At 30.4% G+C, this 27,785-nt stretch overlaps 11 protein-coding genes across 11 annotated transcripts; 6 read left to right on the forward strand and 5 right to left on the reverse strand.

Annotated features, from left to right (window-relative positions):
* Position 1: 1 nt before the first annotated feature.
* BX663DRAFT_519351 (homeobox domain-containing protein) lies at positions 2-1,689 on the reverse strand. The gene is made up of 2 exons (XM_051528986.1): positions 918-1,689; positions 2-838 (listed from the first exon to the last, which is right to left on the reverse strand). The coding sequence occupies exons 1-2, from the start codon at positions 1,465-1,467 to the stop codon at positions 237-239; spliced, it is 1,152 nt and encodes a 383-aa protein (XP_051380009.1). The 5' UTR covers positions 1,468-1,689; the 3' UTR covers positions 2-236.
* A 1,053-nt stretch (positions 1,690-2,742) lies between these two features.
* BX663DRAFT_519352 (P-loop containing nucleoside triphosphate hydrolase protein) lies at positions 2,743-5,637 on the forward strand. The gene is made up of 10 exons (XM_051528987.1): positions 2,743-3,544; positions 3,617-3,647; positions 3,706-3,844; positions 3,904-4,115; positions 4,172-4,388; positions 4,500-4,550; positions 4,640-4,998; positions 5,060-5,142; positions 5,202-5,483; positions 5,581-5,637. The coding sequence occupies exons 1-9, from the start codon at positions 2,826-2,828 to the stop codon at positions 5,350-5,352; spliced, it is 1,962 nt and encodes a 653-aa protein (XP_051380010.1). The 5' UTR covers positions 2,743-2,825; the 3' UTR covers positions 5,353-5,483; positions 5,581-5,637.
* Positions 5,638-5,793: 156 nt separating this feature from the next.
* On the forward strand, positions 5,794-7,423 carry BX663DRAFT_440091 (uncharacterized protein; the record flags this gene model as incomplete). The annotated part of the gene is made up of 2 exons (XM_051523378.1): positions 5,794-6,019; positions 6,093-7,423. The coding sequence occupies 2 exons, from the start codon at positions 5,794-5,796 to the stop codon at positions 7,421-7,423; spliced, it is 1,557 nt and encodes a 518-aa protein (XP_051380011.1).
* A 274-nt stretch (positions 7,424-7,697) lies between these two features.
* BX663DRAFT_554470 (T-complex protein 11-domain-containing protein) lies at positions 7,698-10,845 on the reverse strand (the record flags this gene model as incomplete). Its single annotated transcript, XM_051531530.1, has 5 exons — positions 7,698-8,777; positions 8,924-9,640; positions 9,708-9,719; positions 9,790-10,328; positions 10,407-10,845. 5 exons carry the CDS (start codon positions 10,843-10,845, stop codon positions 7,698-7,700), a joined length of 2,787 nt encoding a protein of 928 aa, XP_051380012.1.
* Positions 10,846-11,066: 221 nt separating this feature from the next.
* Positions 11,067-12,613, forward strand: BX663DRAFT_519360 (Ribokinase-like protein). Its single transcript, XM_051528988.1, has 5 exons — positions 11,067-11,432; positions 11,501-11,638; positions 11,709-11,934; positions 12,013-12,119; positions 12,202-12,613. Exons 1-5 carry the CDS (start codon positions 11,182-11,184, stop codon positions 12,452-12,454), a joined length of 975 nt encoding a protein of 324 aa, XP_051380013.1. The 5' UTR covers positions 11,067-11,181; the 3' UTR covers positions 12,455-12,613.
* A 618-nt stretch (positions 12,614-13,231) lies between these two features.
* On the reverse strand, positions 13,232-14,534 carry BX663DRAFT_519376 (nucleophile aminohydrolase). The gene is made up of 6 exons (XM_051528989.1): positions 14,385-14,534; positions 14,096-14,290; positions 13,875-13,985; positions 13,733-13,791; positions 13,570-13,672; positions 13,232-13,509 (listed from the first exon to the last, which is right to left on the reverse strand). Exons 1-6 carry the CDS (start codon positions 14,478-14,480, stop codon positions 13,345-13,347), a joined length of 729 nt encoding a protein of 242 aa, XP_051380014.1. The 5' UTR covers positions 14,481-14,534; the 3' UTR covers positions 13,232-13,344.
* Positions 14,535-15,166: 632 nt separating this feature from the next.
* Positions 15,167-16,145, reverse strand: BX663DRAFT_519380 (dehydrase and lipid transport-domain-containing protein; the record flags this gene model as incomplete). Its single annotated transcript, XM_051528990.1, has 4 exons — positions 15,167-15,301; positions 15,382-15,657; positions 15,788-15,995; positions 16,048-16,145. 3 exons carry the CDS (start codon positions 16,143-16,145, stop codon positions 15,400-15,402), a joined length of 564 nt encoding a protein of 187 aa, XP_051380015.1. The 3' UTR covers positions 15,167-15,301; positions 15,382-15,399.
* A 777-nt stretch (positions 16,146-16,922) lies between these two features.
* Positions 16,923-19,350, forward strand: BX663DRAFT_554474 (uncharacterized protein; the record flags this gene model as incomplete). Its single annotated transcript, XM_051531531.1, has 5 exons — positions 16,923-17,010; positions 17,093-17,325; positions 17,457-17,688; positions 17,757-17,862; positions 17,934-19,350. The coding sequence occupies 5 exons, from the start codon at positions 16,923-16,925 to the stop codon at positions 19,348-19,350; spliced, it is 2,076 nt and encodes a 691-aa protein (XP_051380016.1).
* Positions 19,351-19,857: 507 nt separating this feature from the next.
* Positions 19,858-20,497, forward strand: BX663DRAFT_519383 (uncharacterized protein). The gene is made up of 2 exons (XM_051528991.1): positions 19,858-20,071; positions 20,203-20,497. The coding sequence occupies exons 1-2, from the start codon at positions 19,913-19,915 to the stop codon at positions 20,365-20,367; spliced, it is 324 nt and encodes a 107-aa protein (XP_051380017.1). The 5' UTR covers positions 19,858-19,912; the 3' UTR covers positions 20,368-20,497.
* Positions 20,498-22,775: 2,278 nt separating this feature from the next.
* On the forward strand, positions 22,776-24,383 carry BX663DRAFT_519389 (Endonuclease/exonuclease/phosphatase). The gene is made up of 5 exons (XM_051528992.1): positions 22,776-23,051; positions 23,140-23,261; positions 23,356-23,401; positions 23,483-23,547; positions 23,645-24,383. Exons 1-5 carry the CDS (start codon positions 22,848-22,850, stop codon positions 24,333-24,335), a joined length of 1,128 nt encoding a protein of 375 aa, XP_051380018.1. The 5' UTR covers positions 22,776-22,847; the 3' UTR covers positions 24,336-24,383.
* A 257-nt stretch (positions 24,384-24,640) lies between these two features.
* On the reverse strand, positions 24,641-27,494 carry BX663DRAFT_519394 (uncharacterized protein). The gene is made up of 3 exons (XM_051528993.1): positions 26,533-27,494; positions 25,684-26,467; positions 24,641-25,558 (listed from the first exon to the last, which is right to left on the reverse strand). The coding sequence occupies exons 1-3, from the start codon at positions 27,364-27,366 to the stop codon at positions 24,744-24,746; spliced, it is 2,433 nt and encodes an 810-aa protein (XP_051380019.1). The 5' UTR covers positions 27,367-27,494; the 3' UTR covers positions 24,641-24,743.
* Between the last annotated feature and the right edge of the window lie 291 nt (positions 27,495-27,785).

Here is a 27,785-nt window from a genome sequence, read left to right on the forward strand (position 1 = left end):
AAGGAAAAGGAAAAGGGAAAAAAGACGTTATACAATAAAATAAATATTCACTTTTGTTAAATCATGTCAATACTAAATGTGGAAATACCGATTGTAAAAAAGAAGTAAAAAATTTCCTTCTTCTTTTGTTTCATAATAATAATAATATGCAACTTAAATATATTTTCTTTGTTCTTGTATTAAAAATAAATAGTATTAAAAAAAAAATAAATTAGAATTAAAAAAAAAAAAAAAATCTAATTGGGATATGAAGGTGGAATCCAACAATCTTTAGTAATAGGAGAAGATGAGGAAATGGGTACACTTTGATGTCTCCAGTTTTGTTGTTGATTTATTAAAAGAGCTTGATCTATTGAAGGTGTCATTAAAAGATCAATTGCCGCTGGGAAACGTGTAAGTTGACATAATCTTTCATCTGTACTAGCTATACCAAGTAATTCTTGTCGAAGATCAGAAGCTAAACCACGAATTGTATGACGCAAAACAACGGAAGCTTGAATACCTTCAGTAAAATCACTACATTGAATCCAATTTGCATTCTCTTTTTCCATAAAAAAGATGGGAGGCTCAATCAAGTCAATATCAATTTGAGCTGAAATATGATCTTCAAGTACATTAAGTTCAATAGATGTAATACTATCAAATGACATCATCATTTTGAAATGATAATTACTATCTCGAATATGCCAAGAAAAGGATCTTTCATTTAATTTATAATAACACATCAAATCTTGTTGACTAATTTTCATTCTGTGCCAAGATCCAATAGTGACTGAAGTAGCTGTAATTACACCACTTGGTAATGTTGTAGTTGTTGTATTATGTAAAGGTTCACTTTCTAAAAATAGACATACATTATATTGAGTTGTTATTTTACAAATAAAATTAAAAAAAAAAATTCCCCGTTTAATTATTACCTAATCTTCGTGGTGCAGTAAAAGATTGTGGGGTTGGTGAAGGTGAAATAGTTAAACTATAGATATCTTCATGATTAGAAGGAGAATCATATTGAAGTAACTGAGAAAAAGGAGGATGAGGAGGAGGATGAGGAGGAGGAGGTATAAACTGGTTTGTGGGACCTACAACTAAATCAGTACTCCAAGCTCTGTGAGCAGGTAATTTTTGTGGTATACAATGTTGTTGTTGTAAATACCAATATGGATAACCATAAGGTGAATTGACTTGAGCACACAACCTTGCTCTTGTAGCTTCTTGTTCTTGACGTAATAAAGCTCTTTTTTGTAACATTTTAACTTTAGCTCTTCTATTTTGAAACCATATTTGAATAGATCTTTCAGGCATTTGCAATCTATAAGATAATTGTTTTCTCATCTTTGAATCCGGTGTAGAGCTAATAGTAAATGTTTCTTCCAAGATTGTAAGTTGAGATGGTGTAACACGAGTCCTTTTCTTTGAATCCTCAGAAGATTGACGTTGTTGAGTATTTGGAACTGTGATAGTAGCCATTTTATTTTAAAATAAATAAATAAATGAAAGGAAAAATAAATAAATAAATAAATAAAAAGAAACGAAACGAAACGTGTATATTTAAAGGAATGTAATTTTATTGTTCTTAGAAATAAAAGGAGTGGAAAAGTTAATAGTCGTTTTAGCTTGTAAGAAAAAAAAAAGGGGGGGGGTGTGTGTGTGAATAGGTTATAAAGAAAAGGTAGGAGAGAAAGAGAGAGAGAAAAAAGAAAGGGGGGGTTTTTTTTTGATTATAATATGTGGAGATTTAATTCATATATTAATTTCCAGTTTTGGTAATTACTTCAAATCGAGATAAATCATTTTTAATTTCAGATCAAAGTTGAATCTACAACAACATGGAGCTACACTACAAAAATTTATAAATGATCTACATTAAAAGTAGCAGACTGACGCGACTACTGATTATGAAAAAATTAATGTGTGTCTAAAATACATTCTGCTGTTTTAATCATCTTGTTGTCTTTTTTTTTTCTGCTACAAACTACAAGATAAAAACCTTTTTGTTGTGAATGATTCCTGTTCAAATAAAGTGCATGTTAATAAGGGATCAAAGCTTTGTTCTAGTAAAATAAGCGTCACAGTTCTATACTTGGGATTTATATGCACTATTTAAATGAAAATAACTTTTTAGAGCTTTCAATTATCCTTTCAGATAGTTGGACACAGAGATAACAAGTATCATTGGGATATTATCAGCTATAGAATATTCAAATAATGACTTACATTCTGATCAATATATCAGAACTATTGAGGGAATCTTTTAAATGTATAAGATAACACGACTGCAAAGTTGAATACTAAAAGACAAGGATTTTTTATTTCAAGATTTATAGATTAGATGGCAAAGACCATAAAAGTATTATATCATGTAATAGTAGAATAGTAAGGTCAATCTGAAAGTGCTTAAATAATCTGGGCAGTGCTTACTTGTTTTGTGTTTATCCGCAAAATTGATTAAAAATGCATATTATTTTAAAATAAATTCTTATAAACCAGTTCTAACCTTATTTATTTAAGATGTTGTTTTTTTTTTGTTTACATTCTTAAAATTGTATATTACAAAGGAACATTTCATCATGACTTTATTACCAATCATGATAATTATATGCCATCTCTTCAAGTCTAAAGAAAAAAAAAAAAAGTATATTTTTAATCATTAATTACAGTTTCGCCTTTATAAATCTATTTTGTGTGAATAGCTTATAATTGAGCATCATGTTGAATATTATAGATAAACAAAGTTCGCTCAGTAAAAAAAAAAATAAAAAAAATAAAAAAAAAAAAATTATGACAACTTTGATTTCACGTCACTATTTTAGTTACAAGTAATATGAATGCTTTTCGTTTTCTTTTTCTTTTCTTTTTTGTCATTAATGAACTATCAAACAGAATTAAAGGACATTAATCGAGAGATTGATTCCATTGAGACATCAATAGCAATTCTTGAAGAAAATAGAAATGAATTACTTTCAAGGAGAAATCAATTATTAGATCTTTTAGCACAAGATGCTATTCAGAATAAACGTCAAGTGGAAGCATCACAATATGAAGAAGAGAAATTTCCTTGGTCTAAAGATTTGAGAAAGGCAGCTAAAGAGTATTTTAAAGTGGATCAATTTCGTCATTTACAATTGCCTATTTTAAATGCTGCACTTGATCAAGAACGTGATCTCTTTGTTCTGTTGCCAACGGGTGGTGGAAAATCATTGTGTTATCAATTACCTGCTGTATTAGAAGAAGGATTTACATTAGTTGTATCACCTTTAGTATCACTTATTAAAGATCAAGTTTATCATCTTCAGGAAGCGAATGTACCTTCTGTTTATTTAACTGCTTCATCTACAAAAGAAGAAGTCAATACCATTCAACGTGATATGGTTCCTAAAAATAAAAATGAATCCACCCCCTTTAAATTATTATATGTTACACCTGAAAAAATTGCAAAGAGTAAAAGATTTATGGCTAGATTAAATAAAGCTTATGATGCTGGTATGTTGACGAGAATTGTGATTGATGAGGCCCATTGTTGTTCTCAACAAGGACATGATTTTAGGTATATTTTAAGTTATATAGTCCTTTGTACAGCTAAATAATTTTATTTTATTTTATTTTATTTTCTTAAAAGACCTGATTACAAACAATTAAATATTTTAAGAGTAAAGAAAAGAAAAGAAAAGAACAAGTATTTAGTTTTAATACATGTATATCATATAGACCATCTTTCCTAAAACAAAGATTATGGCATTAACAGCTACTTGTCCATGGTCAGTCATGAAGGATGTAATGAAGATTTTAAATATGAAACAGCCTCAAGTAAAAGAGGGTACACTTGTATTTAGTGCACCTCTTCATCGTAAGCAGCAAAAATAGACATGACTTGTATTTGTATACTAATCATTAAAAAAAAAAAAGGTCCAAACCTTGCTTATAGAGTAGTACAACGACCGGATTCAGCGGAAGAAACAATCCGACATATTGTTGATTGGATCCTTACACATCATCCTAATGAATCTGGTATCATTTATTGTCTTAGTAAGAAAGATACTGAAGTTGTTGCTCAGAGTATATTTACAGAAAGTCGAGGAAAGATTCGATGTGGTTCATATCATGCTGATATGGATGAGGTAATCTATCTTATTCATGATTATCTTTTGTATTGATATAAACTGAATCAAGATAGGAAGATAAAGAGTTAATTCATCAACAATGGAGAAATGGACGCGTTCAAGTGATTATAGCCACTATTGCTTTTGGAATGGGTATTAATCATTTAGAAACGAGATTTATTATACATCATTGTATGTCAAAATCAATTGAAGGTTATTATCAAGAAAGTGGGAGAGCAGGACGTGATGGTAAACCTGCAGAATGTATCATTTACTATCGTGGCACAGATGGTAAGTTATATAAATGTATATATATATATATATAGGAAAAGCCTGTAGTCATTATTTACATTTGTCTGTCTATCTCGTCTATCTCGACTCTCTTATATACATATATTTTAGTAATGCGTTTATCCTCACTTGTAGTAGGTGAAGTGAGTGGAATGAATGGATGTAAAGTAGCTCATTTAGTATTCTTTATTCAAATATACAACTCATATTATATATGTATATACATCTATTTATATATACATCTATTTTAGTATACGAGATCACTAAGTATGCTCAAGATAATGTTACTTGTCGTAAGGTTTTATTTGAAAAGTATTTTTATTTGGAATCTTCATCAGAAGAAGGCTTAGTAAATAAAATTACACCTGATATACCCTGTGGTATTTGTGATAACTGTACAAGACCCAAAGATCAAATTAGGGTAACTGATATACGTCAGATAGCTGAATCTATCATCCGATTATGTATCATGCTGAAAGATCACAATATAAGAGTGACTATGAAAAAGCTGGTTCAAATGGTTCAAGGTAGAGAATTAGGTATTGTGAAGACTCATGTATTAAATCATCCACAAATTAAAATTCCTATTGATCGTGACTATAATGAATATGTAAGAGTAGTTGATCCATATATGTATGTATGTATTTATTTATTTATTTTATCTATAATAGGATATTGAACGAATGATAGCCCATTTACTTGCTGAAGGATACTTGAATGAAGACTTTTTAGTTACTGCTTATTCTACTATTACGTAAGTTGACCTATTTTACTTAAAATAGAGTTGTATATTAACTATTCTAATTCTACAAGGTATATCATCGTCGGACAACTTGGTAGAAATTTATTAAGAGCCTCCAATAGAAAAATTGAAGTTAGTTTCCTTGTATCTTCTAATAATAAGAAAAAGAGAAAACTTCAAGAAATAGAAAAGCATTCACCAGAATATATTTACCTTGATTAATGTCTTTTATATTTGTATATAAATGTATATCTTCCATTTATAGCAATGATAAACCATTGTATTACCTTACACGATCTCATTCTCTCCCCCAAACATTTGTAATTATTTTCTAGTAAAAAAAGAGTCAGCAGGTGTGTGTGTGTGTATGTACGTGTGTGTAAGCATAGAATAACAAACTTCTTTTTCTTTCTCCCCTTCCTTTTTACCCCTTTTTTTTTAAGTATAAAGGGGAAGGAGGGGGTGTATATAGGATAACTCCGATTTATATACATATTTCTATATTTATAGTCTATTCATATATTTATATATACACATATATTTTAATTCTTTTCTCTCTCTCTCTCTCTCTCTCTCTCTTTCTTTCTTTCTTTCTTTCTCTTTTCTTTTCTTTTCCTTTTTTTTTTCTACTAATAATAGATAGAAAGAATGCTTGCATCAAATATGAAGAGAAGAAATCCTAATCTTACAGTTATTGCTACAAAATATTCACAATCAACACCAACAAATAATAGTAGTTATCAGCAACAAGAAGATCCACCTTATTCACCAGCTGCCTCCTCTACATCTTCTTTTCTTTCTTCTATTTCAGGAATTGCTGAAAAATCTGCTTCTGAACTTGGTAGTCTTTTAAAAAATACATATAAATTATTAAAAGAAAAAGAGAAAAGTAAGTGCAGTATATAAATGAATTTATTTATTTATTTATTTATTTTCTTTTTTTTTTCTTTTTTTTGCTTTAGATTTATATATGGCAGCAGAACTTGGAAAAGGATTATTAGAACATAATCAGGTCCTAAGAGCAGATTATGATAAACTATTAGAGAATATTAGAAATTGCCAGACTGAAAAAGAAAGTTATGATAACGACATGCGATTTATATCATCTAACAAAAGGACCTATGATCATGTTATTGAATCATTGGAACGTAAAAATGCTGAAATAGAGGCTGTATTAGAACAGACTCAAAAACAGGCTGAATCAACAAATCAAACTCATTTACAAAGGCAAAGAAAATTAGAATCTGAAATTGAAATATTAAAGGACAACCTTGATATGGCTGCAGCTCAAGTTCAGGAACTAGAAGAAGAAAGACATGTACAACAGACAAGACGAAAACAATTAGATGATCGTAAAAGGCTTGAAAAACAAAGAATAGAAGATGAAGAACTATTAGAACAACTCACCAATCAATTACAAGACCTTTATGTCGATAATAAACATTTACAAGCTTCTAAAAAGTTGGTAGAAGAAAAATTGATTCATTCCTTACATGACTTGGACATGTTGAGAAAAGACTTTGAAAATTTTAATTTGACTCAGGAAAGTTATTTGGCATTACAAGAAGCCTTTGAGAAACAAAGAATTCATATTCAAGAATTAAATGATAGTTTAGAAGAACATCGACTTGTTTTATCACGACTACGCGATAAAGCTTTATTATCGCATTATTCAGACGATACTGTGCCTAGTCTATCAACCAATGGAGATCCATCTGTATTTTCCGCAGGCACTTTGAAACAAAATTTAATGGGTGAATTAGAGGATGCTTGGGCCAAGAATCAAGAGAATTTAAAATCTAATTATAATCATCATCATCATCATGCGTCTTTATTTTCAACAAACAGACTATGTGACCTTGCCCACTTGACAGAACGTAATGTTACCTCATTTTGTAATGCACCAGCTGATTATGCATTAGAAAAATTCCTTTCTTCAATAGGAATCGATAATCGTTCTATTCTTGATGAAGCAGAACGGTTTTTTAAATCATCATCATCTTCTTCTTCTAATTATAATGTTGATGACTTGTTTGAACCTCAAAATGATGATGTTGACTTTGCAGAAAATAATTTATATCCAACGTATTTTTCAACAGCAGCAACTACTACTACTACTACTACAGACACTGAGAAAGAACAGCCCAAAAAAGGGTTATTAAATCTTATTTTATTTCAAATTCGTTATTTAATTCGTTCATTACTTCGTTGGTGTCGATATGCCATCATCTTGGCTACTGCTCTTTTTATTAATTTATGGAAAGGTCCTGACTTGATTTCATTAAAAAATTAAAAAAAAAATAAGATAGTATGATGCATTGTATTTCTTCCCTCTTTTATGTATAGCATATTAAAGAAAGAAAGAGAGAAAAAGAGAGAGAGAGAGAAAGAGAAAGAAAGAAGTATTATATATACTTTGCATATACATATACATACATACATACAAACATACATATTTATATTTATAGAAAAATAAAATTTAATACATTCATAATGATAATGTGTGTTAATACATGCACATGACTGACTGACTGACTGACTGATTATTCATTTATAGAATTCAGTCGCTAGATGTTCCCATAAAGTGCTTCCTTCATTATGGAATGATACCAAGGAGAATACACCTTTTTATGATGATACACTAATCTTTGTATTTGAATTGAAGTCATTTCAAGTTGATCTCTCACATATTCTAAACCATTACTTGAGAGGACTGCATCTGTAACGAATTTATTGTTTTGAATGGTACTCTTGATGACAGAAGCAACTCGTCGTGAAAGTAAAGAATAGACTGTATCATGATGACTTATCGTCTTCTCTACCATCGTCCGTATCATCTCTCTTTGTTCACCTTTTACCTTCACTCTTCCTTCAATCTCTGCTACCAAATTATCCATCGTCGTTGCGTCATCTTCCAACATGATGAACAATCGCTTGGATAATGCTCCCAAGGATCCTGTCTGATGAGGAGAAGGAGGATAAGTAGAACCAAAATTCCTTGCTAACATTAATAAGGCAGCAACGATAGAGATAGTCTTGAGTTGATTTTGAAAATAAGCCATTCGTTTAATATCTAATCTCAAGGTCTCTGGTAGATCTTCTGCAGATACTAAATTTTTTTCTGGCTGATGAATTAGAGAAATAAATGCTTCTTCAAATATAGCATCAAAGGAGGGACGATAGTTGCTTGTAGGTTGTTCTATGCCATCACCTCCACCATCACGTTCAGCGGCTACTTGACATAATTTATGCGTAGATTGAGTTAACCAAGACTTGGTACGAACTAATTGAATAGTTCCATCCATCAACATCTTTGCAAATTTATCACGTTCATATTCAACTGCGATTGACATTAGATGAGGACGTAAGGATCTCAATCTAAAGTTGGCAAGATCTAAGGTCATGTCTTCCAAGATATCAAAGATGCGTTTAAACTGTTCAATCATGTTACCATTTGAATCGTTTTGTACACTTTTAATTTCTTCATCTCGAACAGGTGCACATAACTTTGACATAACATGTAAGATAGAATCTATCATGGCTTGTAAATCAAATGTAGTTTGTTTCGTTTGCTGTTCAATCATATCCAAGGTATCATTGATTTTATGATAAAGAGTCGTGTCAGAACGAACAAGTGATAATAGACGCTATATATAAAATAAATAAGATAAATGGATAGGAATTTATAAAGATGAAGGAAACTATTGACATTTTATGTATATACATGTATATATCTATATGTGTATATCTATATGTATATACATGTATATATGTATCTATTTATCTACTGTACCATTTTGATTTCCTTTATAAATGAAATAATCGACTTGTCTGATTTTCCTTGTTCTATTTCCTCTACAAGTTTATCAAAGAATGCCCTCTCAGCCATCATCTTGACTCGTCTTTCTAGATCACTTGTAGGCTCATATCGTTTAAATTTGAATTCTGGATCCACAATCAGTTCATGCGCTAACTGTTCATTTGTAAAAAAATCATATTGCAAATGGTTGCCCAGGAGTTCAGCAAGCTGTTCATCAGGATTTGTATCCTCTTGTAATTCACAATGATATTCCATTCCATCAAATGTAGTAGGTGATCGAGGTGTGCTCCTGCTACTACTATTACTACTTTCTTGTTGTTGTTGATTCATTGATTTAAAAGAAGAAGACGCTTCCATTGCTCTTTGTAGACGTTCAAGAGCATGTGTTCCTCCTATTTTCTCTAATTTATGTTTGATTTCATCAAGTTGTTGATGCAATTGATCACCTACTTGTTCTCCATCGTTCTGTGCAATTACTGTTTGACGAAGGGTTGAAAGTTCAAGATAGTATTGAATCATATGGCTCGTCAATTGTTCACAATCTTTTGATTTCCAAGTTTCAAACAAGATATTATAATTATTCCAAGCATCCACAAATCTAACTCTTGCCTTTGTCGCACCAGGATGACCATGAGTACTAAGCCATATTTCAAATAGGTGAAGCATATCTTTAGCTGCTGAATGTAATCTCTTTCATCATCATAAAGGCAAAAAAAAAAAAAAAAAAAAAAAAAGACGTTAAAATTTAATAGATAACCTCTAAATGTAGCTATATATGTATATATGTATATAAAACATCCTCTTTATTTATTTATTTATTTTTTTCTTGTTCAACTTACTTTCTCTTCAATACCATGAACATTTTGTAATACTTCCTTTGGACATATAAGCATCATATAAGAAGTTAAAAGAATACGAGCACGATGTTTACTCTCTTCATCTTTTATCTTTAATGCTGTATTAAGTACTTTTGTTGTTACAACAATGACTTTTGCTTCATGAAGAAGTTGGCTCAAGGTATTAAATTCCAACCAAGTATTTGTGTCAGAAGGGGATGGTAAACCTAATTCCCTAAAAGCCTTCAAGATAATAGACCATGAAGAAGGCTTCTTTTTAGGTGGTGGTAGTGCTGTTATTGATGGAGATAATGATGATGACGACGATGATGTTGTTGTTGCTGTTGCTGTTGAAATATCTGCCTTTTTAGTGGATGATGTTAGCATAGTAGTGTCTGTAATGGTAGATGATGTTGTTGTTTGAATTAAACAAGAAGAAGTAGTCATCATTTTATTTTTTGATTTTTGATATTTATTCAAATAAGCCAATCGCCTTTCTTCAGTTCTTTCTAGTCTTTTTTCAAGCTCAGCTCTTCGTCGCTCTAAATAGAGAATGACAAATCAATTCAGTCTATAGGATACGGTAATACATGTCTATCTGTATTTTAGGTCTATTTTACCTTGCTCTTGCAAAGATCGATGTTGATTTTGAAGTGCAATTCTTTTTGCCCTTTCCACTGATTTCTTGGATTGAGCCTTTCTTTGTTCGATATAAAGATTTCTATTTAATTCAGCCAATTCCATTGATTTTGATAAAAGAAAATTTTTCCTCTGGATACGATCTTCTTGTTCCTTGGCGATTTTTTGAACTTTAAGCGAATGCTCGTTTAATTTCTTTCTTCTTTCTTCCAAGATAGCCTCTCTCTTATTACTCTTTTCATGAGAACTCGAGGAGTTCTTTTGGTCATTAGAAGACATGAATGATAAGCTACGTCGCTTTTTTAATCGGTTTTCTAAATGAAAGGGTCTTTTTGAGGATTGATAAAGTGGAATAGCATCTACTGTATAATAATAAAAACTAGTAGTAGATGCTTTTTCTTCTTTACTATTATGTTCCATTATTCGCTGTATAAATATATGTATAGAGAGAGAGAGAGAGAGAGAAAGAGAGAGAAGAGAAGGAGAAAGAGAGGAAGAGAGAAAAGGTATAAGTTTAATAAAAAACGAGTCTGTTTATTTATAAACGATATACAACAGTAATAATTAAAGAAGCGCATTTTTTTTTTCTCTTCTTCTTTGAACCTGTGACTTGATGACACACGTGGTACTTTTCTTTTTTTTTTTTTTTTTTTTCCTTTTTTATTATCATTACTGCATATTTTCCTCATTGGCATAAAAGTACTATTAACGACTATTACTAAAAGACAAGAACAACAAGGAAAAAAAGAAGCAGCAATGTCATCAATACCAACTAATGATCCATTCAATGAAAAATGTAAATCATGTATTTTACTTGTTGGACAACTTTATTTGGATTATATATTGCATGTGAATGAATTTCCCAAGGAAGACTTAAAAGTTCGAGCCAACTATGCAGAACAACGAACAGGGGGGAACACATGCAATACAGCAAAAGTACTAGTCCAATTTCAGAAGCAAAACAATATCTATTATATGTCGGCTGTTGGATCTCGTGAAACATCAGGGTAATAGAAGTAGGGATTCTTTAATGAAACATAAAATAGAGCTAAATCACACTTATCTATATACAAAGTCATATTATAGAAGCATTACGCCATCAATCTATCCAAACAGATGATACAATCATTTATAGACATGATAAAATAACACCTTCTTCAACTATCATTCATAGTGAAAAGACTGGATCAAGAACGATTATATCCAATCATCAGTAAGAGACAAAGATAAATCATTTTACTTGCTGTTCATATCTGTATTGATTGATTGATTGAATATAATAGACTAGAAAGTATAACCTTTAAAGAATTTGTTCAATTATTTGAAAAAATATATCAACGCTCTTCATCGTGGTGGGTTCACTTTGAAGGACGTAATATAGCAGAAACCCTTCAACAAATTGATTGGCTGAATGAAAAAGCCATTTCAGAAAATTGGAGACATCAATTAACTATTTCAGTTGAAGCAGAGAAGCCTGAAAGAGCAGATATGGAGCAACTTATTAGACGAGTAAAAAATAAATAAATAAATAAATAAATAAAAGTATTACGGTAATGTCTTTAATAATTCCAGCTTTATCATGGTTAGGGTGACGTTGTGTTTCTCTCAAAGGTATTTGCTCAACATCATAACCATCATAGTTCAAAATCCTTCTTGACTGAATCTACTTTATTACAACAAAATCTGAAATCCAAGTAAGTCGAGTAGTAAGTCCATCATGTCAAACTTCTCTTTTTTAATTGACTGTTGATTTGATTTGGTTTGATTATTTAAAAGTGCAAAGGCATTTTGTACTTGGGGTTCAGAAGAAGCTTCTGCATTGGATAATGAAACAAACCAAATCTTTCAATATTCTCCATTATCAATAGAGAAAGCCGTCGATAGTGTAGGTGCAGGTGATACATTCAATGCTGGTGTCATTCATTATCTATCATCATCATCACAACAGTCACTAGGAAATGCTTTAGAGTTTGCATGTAATTTAGCTACCAAGAAAGTTTCACAGCAAGGATTTGATGGTTTAAAATGAAATATGACATCATATCATGCATTTCATTCTGATCTGATTGGATAACTAACTATTTTATCAGCATGTTTAAATCTCCGCCTATGTTTATATTGTGTACATCTTCATGTATAATAAATACAAAATGGATTAATAAACTTTATGCAACCTAATTATAACGTCTTTTTTTTTTTGTTTTTGTTTCGTTTCAATTTTCAATGTAGAAGACGTTTAGTTGAAACTGAAAAAACTTCGAATTTATTTACGCGTATAAAAAGAAATCGCTTTATTTATGTTACTTTTGTTATTTTATTTTATTTTATTTTTTTATTTCTTAATTGTATAAAACATGGATAATGAATATTGTACAGAAGAGTTTCTTGCAAATGAACAGGCTGTTTCTATAGATCCTTTTGATGGACAAGTATTTGATGCACTAGAATATGAGGCTTCCTTTATTAAAAAGACACCAAATGCTCTTGATTTAATGGAAGTGGAAGTACTAGAAACAGCTATTTGTCGAAACTTGACTGATGATGATTCTGATATTATCATCATTATGAGCAATATCGATCTATCCAATTAGTTCCCTTTCACATGTTGTTGTTGTTGTAAAGACAATAGATAGTACATGTCATATCATAGACTGCTTCACTTTTAGGACTATCTTAATTAACTTTGCTAACCGATATCTAGAATAGAAAATGCTCGATTTTTTTTTTATATAGTTAACAAAATTCATTTATATAAATTAACCAAATCACATGTGTTTGTATAATTTGCATTTCTTTAAATAAAATATCTTCTCTTCTTTCTTATTTAAAACTGCTTCTTCCAAATATCTTTATTTTAATAATATGCACAAAAAAAAGGAGAGGGGGGAGGGGGAAAGAGGGTGTCAAATGAACGATGATTTACAATCTTTCAATAACATGTTGTAATTCCTCTTCTGAATAAATTCTAAAGTTTTGTTCTGGTGTGACAGCTGCAAGTTGAACGTTGGTCTTATTTAATTTTTCTTCCATAACAGATTTTAATACTCTTAAAGCAAGAGTTTCAGCTTCCTTCAAAGTCATTGACTAAATGTTGTATGTTAATTTTTAGAGTTTTTTTTTTTCTTTTTTTTAGCATCTATTTACCTTGTGGTATTCTTTTTGTAATTCAGTTTGAGCACCTTCAGAACCTGAACCGATAGCTTTTGCTTGATATTTCATAAATGTTCCTGAAGGATCAGCATGGAAACTATACAATGCAAATTAATTGTCAATCATTGATGTCTTTCATGGTAGTCAGATTACTTACAGCTGAGGTCCATTTTCATCAACACCTGCAATAAGTAATGCAACACCAAATGGACGACTCTATTATTATTATTTTTTTTTACGATACAATATTATTAAACTATTCTTATCTTTTATCTTTACTATTTAAAGCACTTATTTACCATAATAGATTCTTCACCTTCAGCACCTTCACCAAATCGTAATGCTAAATCACATACGCTTTGAGTGACACTCTCGACTTTAAGTTTCTCATCATATGTAAATTTATGGTTCTATATAATCAAATACGCCACACACAGATATATAAAGAGAGAAAGAGGGAAAAAAAATATGAGTGATACACTGAATCTGCAACTTTTGCTTTCTTTCTCTTATTAATTACCTGGGCAGCAACTCGAGCATGTTCAATCATAGTTCTTGCATCAGCTGTCATACCACTTACTGCACAGCCTAAATGTTCGTCAATTTCCATAATTTTTTCAATTGAACTAGGTTCTAATAAAGTAGAGGACACACGCTTTTCTACAGCTAAAACAACTCCTTCAGATGTTTGAACACCAATAGCAGTTGTACCAAGCTTATAATAAAAAATGAGTAAAGGAAAAAAAAAAAAAAAAAAAAAAGAAAAAAAAAAAAGAGCTTTCAACATGTATTCATTCATTCATTCATACCTTGATTGCTTCAATGGCATATTCAACTTGGAAAAGACGACCTTCGGGTGAAAAAGTATTTACACCACGATCATATTCAGAACGCGTTAAGAACATTATTAATTAAGAGTATAATAAATAAAAAGGGAAAGCTTTACTTTTTTTTTTTTTATTAAGGAATAGAATATTATACGCGCGTACCTTGTGACGGCACAAATGGCTAGCTGTTAAGTAACCATGCTGAGTTTAAATTAATGGGGCCACGGACCTGCTGTTGCCTCTGATCATCCATTCCTCCACCGTTCAAGATGTCTTTACGTCATATATCTCATTTTAAAGAAGATGATGAATATACGAGACACTATAAAGTTGAAAGAAAAGAAACTCCTTGTACTGTACACAATTAAATAGAGTCGAGTACAGGTTTCATAAGTGTTGGAGGTCAATATTTATAAACAGAGTCCAGAAATAATTGTTCTTACTACTCATGATACATGTGCATTAAACGACATTCATCTGAATTCAATAATACCCATTGTATATCGTTACTTTATTTCATATCTTTTAGATGATGTAAATAATCGCACCTATAGAATTTTATTAAAGCCAAGGAAATGCTTATGATTCATATAAAAGATATCAAGTAATAGGTCTCATCTATGATTGGGTAGAATATAGATATATTCTCTATCAGTCTTTACAAAGAATGATATCTTTGAAAAAAAGAACTCTCTTCAATAGTAATATACCTTTGTTTAAGAAGATATGCTAATAGGCATAGCTTGAAAGATTAAATGAAGTTTGGGTATTCTTTCTTTTCTTTTATTTTACTATTTCATTAAGTCTAATACTGAATTCATATATACAAAAATATGAAAAAAATGGTGGCATTATCGAATACTGAAAATATACATGTTTATATCAGTCAATAAATAAAGCTATATAGTTAAAAGTCAGTTATAACTGTATATAATAAAAGTTTTTTTTTTCTTTTCTTTTCTTCCTTTCTTCTTTTTACCTCTTTGTTCTTTATTATTCAATTTTTGTTCTTTTCATAAACAGTTTGACATCGATTCACAAATGCTTGAAGCATCATTTTTGAAACTTGATCAAAAAAGACAGTAGAGGCTTGTGCATGAAGAGGGGAAGCAAAATCAAATGTTATATCAAAATCAACCCAACAAGTTGGATGATCACTTGCAGAAGGAGAATTTAATTGTGATTTAGGCACATTGGGAGTAAATTTCCAAGTTGTAGTCATGTCATTGAATAGAGTAGCATCTGCTGCAACTGCCTATAAATATTAAAATACATACGTATATATATATATATATAAATACAGGTAAGAAAGATGGTAACAATACTATATTTATCTGTATATATATATTGCTCCTTCTTCCTTTTATTTTTATTTTTTTTTTTACCTTGACTAAAGTAGGTTTTTGGCAAGTTACTTTTGACATGTAAGTTTCTTTAAATAGCTTGAATCCAACGCCTAGTTCTGCTTTCATAACATGAATTCCATTCCCCATAGATGAATTTGTATAAACATGAGAATGTGTACAAAAAGGTACAAATAAATGATAGTCTTCTACATTTGAGACAACATCATATAGCTGGTTTTGTGAAAAACTATTTATTATTATTATTATTATTATTTATATTCAAGTTTATGTTTACTTACTTTAATAATTTCCTTTCAGAATATTGTTTCCTTGAACTAAGAATTTTTGGTAAACTAAAGAAATATCGACGTTGTTGTGGGTTAAGAATGCTTGTCATTATTTTTTTGAAAAAAAATAAAATAAAATAATAAAAAAAAAAGTGAAGGCGGGGTAGTATGACAGGTGTTTATTTCATGTTTGTACATAGTTTATACAAAAAAAAAAAAAAAAAAAAAAAAAAAAAAAAACTCAGTAACAAGTCACTTAACGACTTTATATATCTTCTTATAGAAAAAGGGCAGACTTATTAAAATCACCTTCCACTCACTCACTCACTCACTCACTCACTCACTCGCTTCTTGTGATCATTCTTTACTATCATGAGCTGCTACTAAGCAGTGAATAGAGACTGATCAACTTTACCAGGAATTGTTGTTGTTCATTTAATATATTGATATCTATCTTGTTGGTGTAGAGGACTGTTATATGAATGATTGTACACGCATACAATCGTCATAGCCATGCTGATAAATTCAGTTACATAGAAACAAATAACCATAGCCTTGACCTTGTGAATCCCATTTACTTTAATAAACAAAAAAAGAAAAGACCTTTCTAAGATTTGATTTTGAAAGACTTAATCAAGAAATAGATAAAAATAAATGTGTTGAACGGCCTTTTAAATAAAAAGAATAAAGATGTCAACTTGATATAATCTATTTCCGGCCCAAAATAAAAAAAACCCAGTCGTCAGTCTTTCCGGACAAACTGTAACTGCTACTTCTCCCTTACACACACATTTTTTTTTTTTTTTTTTTGAGAATAAATAAATTATATTAAATTTATCTTTTTTTTTTTTTTTCTCGCTATTCTGCTTAACGTACATTGAATAATTATGACAGATTTATTTAAAGCTAAAGAAAATGAATTTTATATTGAACTTAAAGAAGAAAGATATTATTTCCCTGGAGAAAACATATTAGGTAATAAAAAGAAAAAAAAAAGGGGGGGAAGGGGAGGAGAAACAAATAAGGTAGGTAACCTTTTTGTTTATTATTATAATAGGCGATGTTATTCTCGACTTGAAAAAAGCAAGTAAAACATTAAATATTAAAGTAACATTGGAAGGAACAGTTGAAATTGGAGGAAGAAGTTTGATTTTATTTTCAAAGTCTGTGTTTATTGCCGAGTCACCAGATGGAGAAAAATCATATTATCTTGAACCACATACACATCGATTTCCTTTTAAAATAACTATACCATCTTCTAAACAATACAAAGTACCAAGTACATTACAGGTATAATATACTTTTTTTTTGCTTAAATATGTATATACATATATATATATATATATATATCTGTGTGTATGTGTGTGTGTATATATATATAAGTTTAACTTTTTCTTTTTTTTTATTACTATTATTTTTAGATTGGTAATTTATTAAAAGTAAAATATAAACTCATTGCTATTTATAATAAACCTTTGTATGTCGAGAGACTTTGTCCTATAACCTCAGTTGATGTTAATATCTTGGAAGATATTAATGTTGAAAGCTCAAAATTGATGGGAGAACAAAAGATAAATAAGGAACTTGTATTAACTGGGGAAACTCGTACTGTAAAGGTTTCGACACTAGTTGGGAAACGTGCTGCTGTGAAAGGTATCTATCTATAAATAAATAAATTTATGCAATAGGAAATTTAAATTGAATGTCTTATTCTTAACTAGGCGATATTATTCCAATATCTATAACTATTGAGCATATCGGTGTTTTTGTACGAGACAAAGCAATCTTGGTACAGTTATTAAGATCAGTTTATTATGGCAAAAATACGTAAAGATACTATTAGTATACTTTTATTTATTTATTTATTTATTTATTTACTTTTACTTTATTATCCATAGCAATGAATTGTTTGGTCCGAAATCTATAAAAGAAGTCACTTCAAATATTGATATTTCAGGTCCAACAAGTTTCACAAAAACATTTAATATACAATTGCCGATTCCTTCTAATGTATGTCCAACTGTTGATAAATCAGGACACTCATTTAAAATTGACTATACTATACGTATATCTGTAAATTTAAACGAACAAAATCCCCTTCAAGTTGAAACACAAAGTGATATAGTTATCTTTAATATACCATTTACCATTGGTACATATCCTCGACTTGCTTTTAGTATCGATGATGATGATTATGACACTAGTTTGAATGATCAAAAAGAGGATGAAATAGCTGATTATGAACAAATAGCCGAGAAAATGAAGGAATTAGATTTAGAGGAATTAAGTAACTCTGCTCCTGAAATAATACAGCAAGATGAAGAATCTGCAAATACGAAAACTAGCATAAACCCACATTTGCATCATAAAAGTACAATTACTCGAATTGATCCTACTTTATCCTCTCCTACCAAGGCCTCAGAAGAAGTAGAGTCGATAAATTCATCCACGAGTAGTACATACAAACCAAATCAATCTCTTTCTTCAACATCAGCTACAAATCCCTCATATAATATAGAAATTATTTCACCACCCACAGATAAACTTTATAATATACCTCAGTTAGCAGAAACTAATCCACAACAAACCGAAAAGGAGAGTAAGAATGATACAGCTTCTCCAGTTATAAATAATCAAACTTCACCAATGACAAACTTACCAGCTAATACTACTACTACTACTACTACTACTACTATATCCTCTGAACAATCATCAAATTATTATAATTCAAATTTAAAATTAAGTCCATCTGAAATTTATAACGATTATCAGCCTATCGTATCACCTACAGCACCCACACATGCGGATTTACAAAGAAACGAGAGTCTTCATCGTACTGCTAGTTCTTATCATGGTCAACAATTAGGTAGACGTGAATCCGTTCGATGGATAGTAAGGAATCAAGATGTACCTACACCAGCTGCTGTTTCTTCCCCTATCATCATTCCTTCAAGCTTTCCTACTACTTGTCCTGTTATGAATAATGGGGTATCAATGCCTAATGTAATTAATCAAGCTACCACGAATATACCTATGCCACAACCTTCTTATCCTTTACCATTCTATAATAATAGTCCCATGCTGCCTATTCCACAACAACAGTCATTTTCACCTTATACATATACTAATCATTATCCTCAACAGACACCATTATTTCCTGATAATAACACTATGATGGAATTCCCTTGTCCACAACCCCATTTTGCAGGAGGTTTTATGCCTCCACCACCACCACCTTCAAATCAACTATCTTCTTCTCCTCCTCCTCCTCCTCCACTACCATCTCCATATCCAATCTATTATTATCCTAATTAGACTCCTCACCTTCTTTTTTTTTAAAAGAAAAAAAAAATACCATACTCACATTTATAATTATTACGAATCAAGTAATTAAAATTTTTGATAGAAAAGTTCATATTTGCTTATAATTTACTTGAATGTATAATAAGATATGATTATATATACACATATATCTTTATATATATATATATATATATATGTATATAGCTTGGTTGATTATATTCTTTCTCTTTCAATGTACATATAATCTTTAAATGATACAAAGCAAACTTATTTTCAATATACGTTAATAAATTTTTTCTTCCTCAAAAAAGTAATATGAATCAGTCATTTCCATAAAAAAAAAATACATATTTAAATTTTAGAGAAGAAAAAAAAAAATACTACTGTCCCGGTTAAAAAAAAAAAAAAAATGACACGATTTCTCCGTAGTATTCATATATTTAAGGTTCCGCAACACACAATAGGGGATCCTCTTTCCATTCTGTTTTATTTATTTTCTTTTATAAATAAATATCTATATTTTTTTTTTTTAAAAAAAAAAAAGAAAGAAAGAAATAAATACTCTATTAGAAAGATGAGACTTGTTACTAATACTGAACAAGAAAATGCTTCTCGTTATGCCATGAAAGGCTTTGCTATTGGGGCAGCACAATGGGCAGGTGTTGGTCTCTTTGCATCTGGTTTACTTTATGCTTTTATGCCTTGGTATCGTAAAACTCAAACTGTCAATAAGGTAATATTTTTAGCTAAAAAGAAAGGAAGAAAAGAAAAAAAACTTTTTATTTACAAGTTATGTACATTGTATACATGTATATACATATATATATGTGTGTGTGGGGTCATACCTTTTTTTTGTTTATTTAGTTTTACATTGTTATGTGTTTTGGATTAGGTGGAGGTGCATATAAATCAGATAGATATATGGTAAATTACGAACGTAGAGGTAGAGCACAACAATTAGATGAAGAAACAAAAAAGAGATATGAATTATTATATGGAGATACTTTTGAGGACAAGAAAACTGAATAAAGTGGAAAGAAATCGAAACGAAAATACTACATCTTCAAGTATTTTACTTGATTTTGTAGTGTGGTTTTTTGTTCTAGTATAAGAGGAAGCATTTACACATACAAAAGAAATAAAATGTTTGTATCATTTATTTACGAGGGTTTTTATTTATTTTATGATTATTATTTTATTTTATTTTATTTTATTTTTATTTTTTTTTTTTTAGATAAATTTACCTTTTTCTCTTTTAAAAATAGTTTAAGATTAATTATGAGACGATTTATTTAATAAGTTTGAGACATAAAAAGCTTGGTATGACTATGTCAAATATCATTTTTATAGAGGTAAGAAGTAATCATAACTATAGAATTTTCAAGTCCGAAATAGGCTGTATCGTTTTTTTTTTATCATAATTGTTTCCTACTTTACATGTCATTCTCTTAGGAAGATACTGGGGGTTTTTTTTTCCATATCTTTAGTGTTCTTTGAGATTTAATTAGTATTCTTTGACCTTACAATTAACAGCTGTTGACTTGCAACTCACACAGTTAGACAAGTGTTTTTTTTTTGTTTTTGTTTAAAAAAAAGTGTAGTTTTGCCATTACAAAGGCACTTAGTAAAAAGTCCCCCATGTAGTTGGCTTCCTCATTTAATTCCTGTACAAGAAATCTGCATAAGCATACCTCAGCTACATTTATTAACTTGTACGAAAGGATAAATTTGCTTTATATAGAAGAATTCGAACAACAGCATACATAATTTATTAAAAAAAAAAAAAAAAGAAGAGGCATAATAAATTGAGTGTTAAAAAGTATAGGTATAAGTATGAACTGAAGAAAACATATCTGTATCCATTATCATAGTATTGAGAAACTGCAGATGATGGGAGGTACGAGCCCCCATTCGTTTCCGCTTTTATGTTCCAGGTGAGCATTCTTTTCTTTTTCTTTTGTTTGCTTGTTGAAGAGTGGTATTAGCAGCAAAGTTCCCATCGACCGGGACATTATGTAAAAAAAGACCATTCATTTTGTGTCTCAGTATACTTTTAATTTTAAAGAGCTTGGCACCGTACAGACTGTTCTGAACCAGTGTCTTGCTTAATATCGTCTTTGATTCGTCAACTGCCCTAGCTGCAGGCTCGTGATTCTCCAAAATAAGCAGAATAAAAGTACTCCTAGTATCAGAATTACCTGACAAATCCATCGTAGCACGCGTATAAAGTATATTATCAATTAACGGCCTTCTTCATCAAAATTAAAAGACTCAAACTCCATTGGAGTGCAATGCTTATCCATAACAAATTGGTAATTGATTGCGTTGTTATTATTGTGTCATTTTCATAAGATATACGTGTTTTAGTAAGCATTGTAGTTTAATGGGATGCCCTAACAAAAAAAAAAAGGGAGAAATTTTTTGTATTTATAAGCCATATTGCTGTTACTCATGCAAAGGCGGCTTCAAGATTTTGTCTACTTAAAGAATTAAACCGTCGTACTGTCATGTAAGCCGGTAAATGTGTTCAAGCACCTTCTCCAGGTTTGCGCAACGTTTTGAGATCTATGGAATTTGGGATATTTTTTTTTATTGAAAGCTAATTCTTTTCCCTTTATTATTATTATTCATAATAATCAATAGTATTTTCTCTCCTATTCTAAATCAAACCATTGCATTGTCTGAATTAATTCTATGATTTTATGTTAAATTATCTAGATACTATTTCTACTACTTTGTCATAAAAAAAAAACTTTATTTAGCTGCTATTTTATACAGTAGAGTAAATTCTTGGTGGTCTATCATTTATCCATCACACAAAATTCTATTCTCTAGTTACTCGTATTCCACTTTAATCGTAGTCAGTATCTTGACTGTTTACCTCATGGTAAGCATAGTTTTATGTCCTTTACATTTCTAATATTGAAGATTTACATTCACATTGCTATCTATTGAACAGTGAAGATAATACTTTAACTATAAAAGAAGCCTAAGGCCACTCAGATCACTTCTCTCTGATCTATTAAGAGAGTTTATTATGTACGTACTTTTCAATGAAATAAAATATTCATTCTGTTTGTATGGTTCCTCATTCCCCCCCCCACTTTCCCTCCACTCCATTTGGATATTTGCTTGTATGTTCAGTATTAGTATTTTAATATGTTACTTTTGACTTGTTTGATTTTTTTTTTCATACCTATTACCACTTATAAAGACATGAAGGGATTTTTTCTTAGATTCTTTTCTTTTTTTTTAGGATTGGCTGGGACAATATGACATATATTTAAGAGGTAATGCACTCATCGTTTAATTTTTTTAAAAGTTTTGTTTCATCATAGTAAAGTAACATTTTTTTTTTTTTATTATAAAGTTATAATAAAAATTTCAGCTTCCGAAAAGAAAATTAAAGCCTTTTTCTTCTTTTTCTTTTCTTTTTTTTTTTTTTTTTCCTTTTAATAACCTTTTACATACATAAACGTACATAATATATAGATATACATAGTGTCAAGATGGTAGGAGCATTAAAATTCATGACATTTAATATTCGTCATGACCATCATATAAACTCACCAACAACTCCTTTTGCTGCCCCGCCTATTAAAGAGAATGCTTTTGACGTTAGTCAATTTGCAGAAGAACAGCCTTGGACTATTAGAAAATGGAAAATAGCAGATACGATACTTTTATATTCACCTGATATAGTAGCATTACAGGTATATATATATACATAAATTATAATGGCTTGTATGTGTGTTTTGATAAAGAGAGAATATATGAAATAACTTTTAAACTTTATGAAAGGAACCTGTACATCATCAATTATTAGATCTCGAAACACTTTTAAATAATGAGTATAGTTGGATAGGTGTAGGCCGAAATGATGGTGATAAAGTAGGTGAATTCTCGGCTATATTTTATAAAAAGTACACTACAAAAAAAAAAAAAAAAAAAAAAAAAAAAACTATCATGTATTAAAGAGATTTTTTTTTTTTTTTTTTTTTTTTTTTTTTTTTTTAGAAACATTTTGACAGTCGAGAAATGGAAAACAATTTGGTTATCTGAGGTATATCGTGGGATATTTTTTATTTATTTATTTATTTTATGAATGAATGCATATTTATTATATTGTTACACTACTATTTAGGAGCCTGAAATAGCAGGAAGTAAAGGCTGGGACGCTACACATCCTCGTATTGCAACTCAAGCAATGTAAGTAAGATAATAACTTTATGCAAAATAATAATAATAATCTATGCATTATCTTGTTATTCTTCGTATGTGTGTGTGTGTGTGTATGAGATTATAGGTTTTTAAAGAAGGATGAACAAGTAAAGTTTACTGTTTTCAATGTCCATTTAGATCATAAAGGTGATATATCGAGAGAGGAGTCATCCAAGCTGTTATTAGAAAGAGCACGAGAAGCAAATGAATTTGGTGCTGTCATTTTATTGGGCGATTTAAATTCAACAGAGACAGATCCAGCCTATCGTATCTTGACCGGTAATATGTATAAAGATGCAGAACGTAAGAATGACACTCTCGCCAACCTTCAAGAATTAAATCAGCATTGTGCATCTGTTTATTCTTCAATGACAGGTGAACCTGTTCATACTGCTCAAAATCATATTACTCTGCCTACACATCGTGTCATCCGACCGGGCCAAATTCTTGCCAATTTTAGAAAACAACAACAGCAGCAGCAGCAGATAGAAAAAGAATATTTTCAGGATACATATTATGAATTAATCACGCGATTAAAATCAGAGAGGGGGACATCAGATGCTTTAAGTGGGCCCTATGGATTTAGAAACACTTTTACTAGTTTTGGTGTGGGAGAAGAGTTTAAGAGGGCACCGATTCGTATTGATTTCATTATGACTCTTCAAAATAATTCTCTGAAATTTATTGTGCATCAAGTGGCTATTTTATCCAATCAATTTGATGATGGCTTAATTATTAGTGACCATCGTCCAGTTCTTGCAAAACTATCTTGGTAGAGAAGAAAAGAAACTGTTTTTATTGTATTTTTTTTTTTTTTTTTTTTTGTATGTCTATGATGTATTCCGGGCTTTTTTATTCGTTATCAATAGATACATATATATTTTACTTTTATATGTAGAATACTCATCTAATAAATAGTAATTTTTGTTTCAAAAATTTTTATTATTATTATTATTGTTTACGTATCTATATGTCGCTATGTAAAAGGGAGACAGAAAAAAAAGAAAAAAAAAAAAAAAAAAAAAAAGAAAAGAAAAGAAATAAATAAATAAAAAAAAAAAAGAAAAAAAGAAAAGACTATAAATTCATTAGGGGTGTATGTTGAGTTCCTTTAGGGTATATAATCAATGTGGCAAGGAATAAACCAAGTGTAATACCTAATGTTGATTGCATATTTTAGTGAGTTAAAAGAGAAAGAAAGAAAGAAAAAAAAGGATATTGTAATATTGGTTTATAAACTTACCAATAGCAGATTCAATCATAGCTAAGGCTAAACCTGCGCCTTGAGTCCCTGTATCATCGGAACGACTAAATAAACCATAAGCAGCTTTGATACCCAAACTACTAGGCACCAGATAGAATACACTCAGTAGAACTGCATCAAAGGACATTTTACCAGTAAACTTTGTCAAACAATTACCAATTAAGCCTAAACCAAAAGCAGGGACTACTTGAAGGATTTGGGATGGAGCATGAGCCCAACAGGCTAAAGCATAATTAATAACATAGCCACAGGAAGCTACAATCACCATAGTAGGCCAACGAGGGGGACGTGCCTTGAGGTAAACACAATAGGCAAAGGCAAACATGGGCACCAGCATAAAGTTAAACCATTGAGATTCACTGGAAATACATGTGGTTGCATTTGAAGCTAATTTACATACATCAGTTTGAACGTTATCACTACTTTTATCAATCGTAAGATACAATTCAGACCCCATTGTAACGCCATAACCTAGTAAGAATGAATAAATGATGGCATACACCATCCTAACCACACCACTCACAAGTTGTCGAGAGACAAGCTCAATAATAGCTACCGTCATAGGATATCCAGGTAGTACAATAATAAAAGATGAAAATGCAATAGGTGTAAAACAGAAATCATATTTCTGTATACCTTGAGCTACAAACCCAATTAATATACACACTGTAATTTCCCAAATAGGTTGAAAACTCGAAATAAAAGTAGAGAAAATTTCATTAGAAGCGAAAATCACTATGTGTGTTTAAAAGAAAAAAAATAGGTTCATTAATACATACATATATTGCATATACAATCGTCAAAAATATATATATATATATATATATATATATGTATGTATATATTATTAATTTACTTACTCCCAAGAGCAGCTGCAATGCCAGCTTCTCTCCATCGACCACCATAAAATAGAACACAACCAGAAAAGGCAGCGAGTGCATAAACAAAAGGATGTAACCAAATAGGATAAATGGGAGGCTGATCATACACTTTATCAATAAACTCTAACGCTTCATCTACAGTCACTTCACCATGAGAAATTAACTTTTCCAAACGATAGATATCCGATAAACGATGCATTTCAAAAGTTTGAGCCTGACGAATAAAATGAGTTTCAGTTGTATGAGTAGTAGAGTCGATAAAGGTGACTAACATGACGTTGGGTATATAAATATATTCAGCATCCACACCTAAAGTTCGAGAGACTTCGCGCATGACATATTCTAGACGATGAGCAGGACAGCCATATAACATTAAAGATTTACATAACTTTCGTAGAAACTCTTGCTTCTGTAAGATATTTGCAATTTCAAAGGTGATACGAATACGGTCTTCAAGAGTGATAGGCTCAAATTGAGAAGCAGTAGTGAACATACTATCATTTGAAGATCTTCGAGAAAATGAAGGAGTAACTGCTTTCTTTCTCTTCTCTAAACTGGGTACTACATATTTACTAGAAGCAACTTCAGATAACCAACTTGTAGGTCGATTGACTAAAAGAGGTCTTCGAGGACGAGGTGTAGTGAGCGTATTTTCTACATGTTCAGGAAGTGGATCCGTATTTGAATGCATAGGATAATTAATTAAGGAAGCGGATTTATGTTTCTTCTTGTTGGAAGATTTGATATGTAAATTTTTTCGTTCCTAAATCAAAATTAAGATTAATATATAATGAAATAGAATATATATATATATGTATGTATATATACTTTTGTATGTTTCTTTTTCTTTTTTCTTGGTACATCTACATGACTTTGTGCTTCTAATTTCATCAAACTAGCCAGAACACTTCCCCCACCTACAACAGCTTGAGGAGATTGTAATTCAACTGCTTCTTCATCAAGTTTACGTCGGTTATGTCTTGCTGCCATCATTGTTCCAATAGGATCTTCGATACGATGATGTTGACCCATTCTGACACTTAACATACGTTGAACTAAAGCAGCAGATTCGACGACATGATCCTGAAAAGTCACGTGACGATCTTTTGCCTCTTCCTTATCTAAAGCAGCTTCTGCTAATGTATTTACTGCTGAATCATTTAACATATAATCCGTTTTATGATGATCATTAGTAAGGGAGCCCAATTTGCTTAGAGAGCCTACTGAAGATACATCATCAAAGGGGGTCTCTTGATGATTCAAGTCCGTATCAGTGCCCGTATCAGAATCGGAACTAATATTACTATAAATTGATTGTCTTTTATCGTGATCTATTTTTACGTCAAGTAAATTTGACTGAGTATTATTGAGCATCACTTTGTGTGATGAAGAAGAGGAGAGGGTAGGTGATTGTGGAATTTCCACAGGTTTAAAGTCATGAGAATTTGTACTTGAAGTTAAAGCTAATTCTGGTAATTTTGGCCAAGTTGAAGAAGTATGTAAGTTGCTATGAAAACTAGATTTGCTAGTAGGAGAAGCGGGTGTCATAGTAAACTCTATTTCCTCATTAATCCCACTACTGCTTCTACTACTCGTTTCATCTTTATCATAGTGTTGATTTTTATTCTTTTTTCCAGTATTCTTTCTAAAAAGCTTATCCATGATGCTCTTAGAGCATAAATTTTGTTAGACAACTATTATATGTATATACTTTAATAATATGTATGGAAAAAAAAAGAAAGAAAGAAATTTAGAAAGAATGTAAAAAGAAAAATTATTGATTAAACAAGATACGACAAAAATAAATAAATAAATAAAAAAAAAAAAAAAAAAAAAAAAAAAAAAAAATTAATTAAAAAAAAATGTTTGACATTTCTTTTTTATCTGATATCGTAGCATGTTATTGATTCGCTCTTTTATAAAATGATTTAACACATTTCTCTTTTTTCTTTTTTTTTCTTTTTTTTTATTGCTATTATTACGTAAAATACATATACATGTATACATATACAGATATTATTAAAAAAAGAAAAAGTCAAAATCTGCCATTCCTTTGTGCTGCATGCAAGTTCTATAGCAAT

This window comes from Cokeromyces recurvatus, assembly GCF_025118155.1.
Source record: "Cokeromyces recurvatus strain NRRL 2243 chromosome Unknown BX663scaffold_26, whole genome shotgun sequence".
In the NCBI taxonomy this organism is placed as follows: Eukaryota; Fungi; Mucoromycota; class Mucoromycetes; order Mucorales; family Mucoraceae; genus Cokeromyces; species Cokeromyces recurvatus.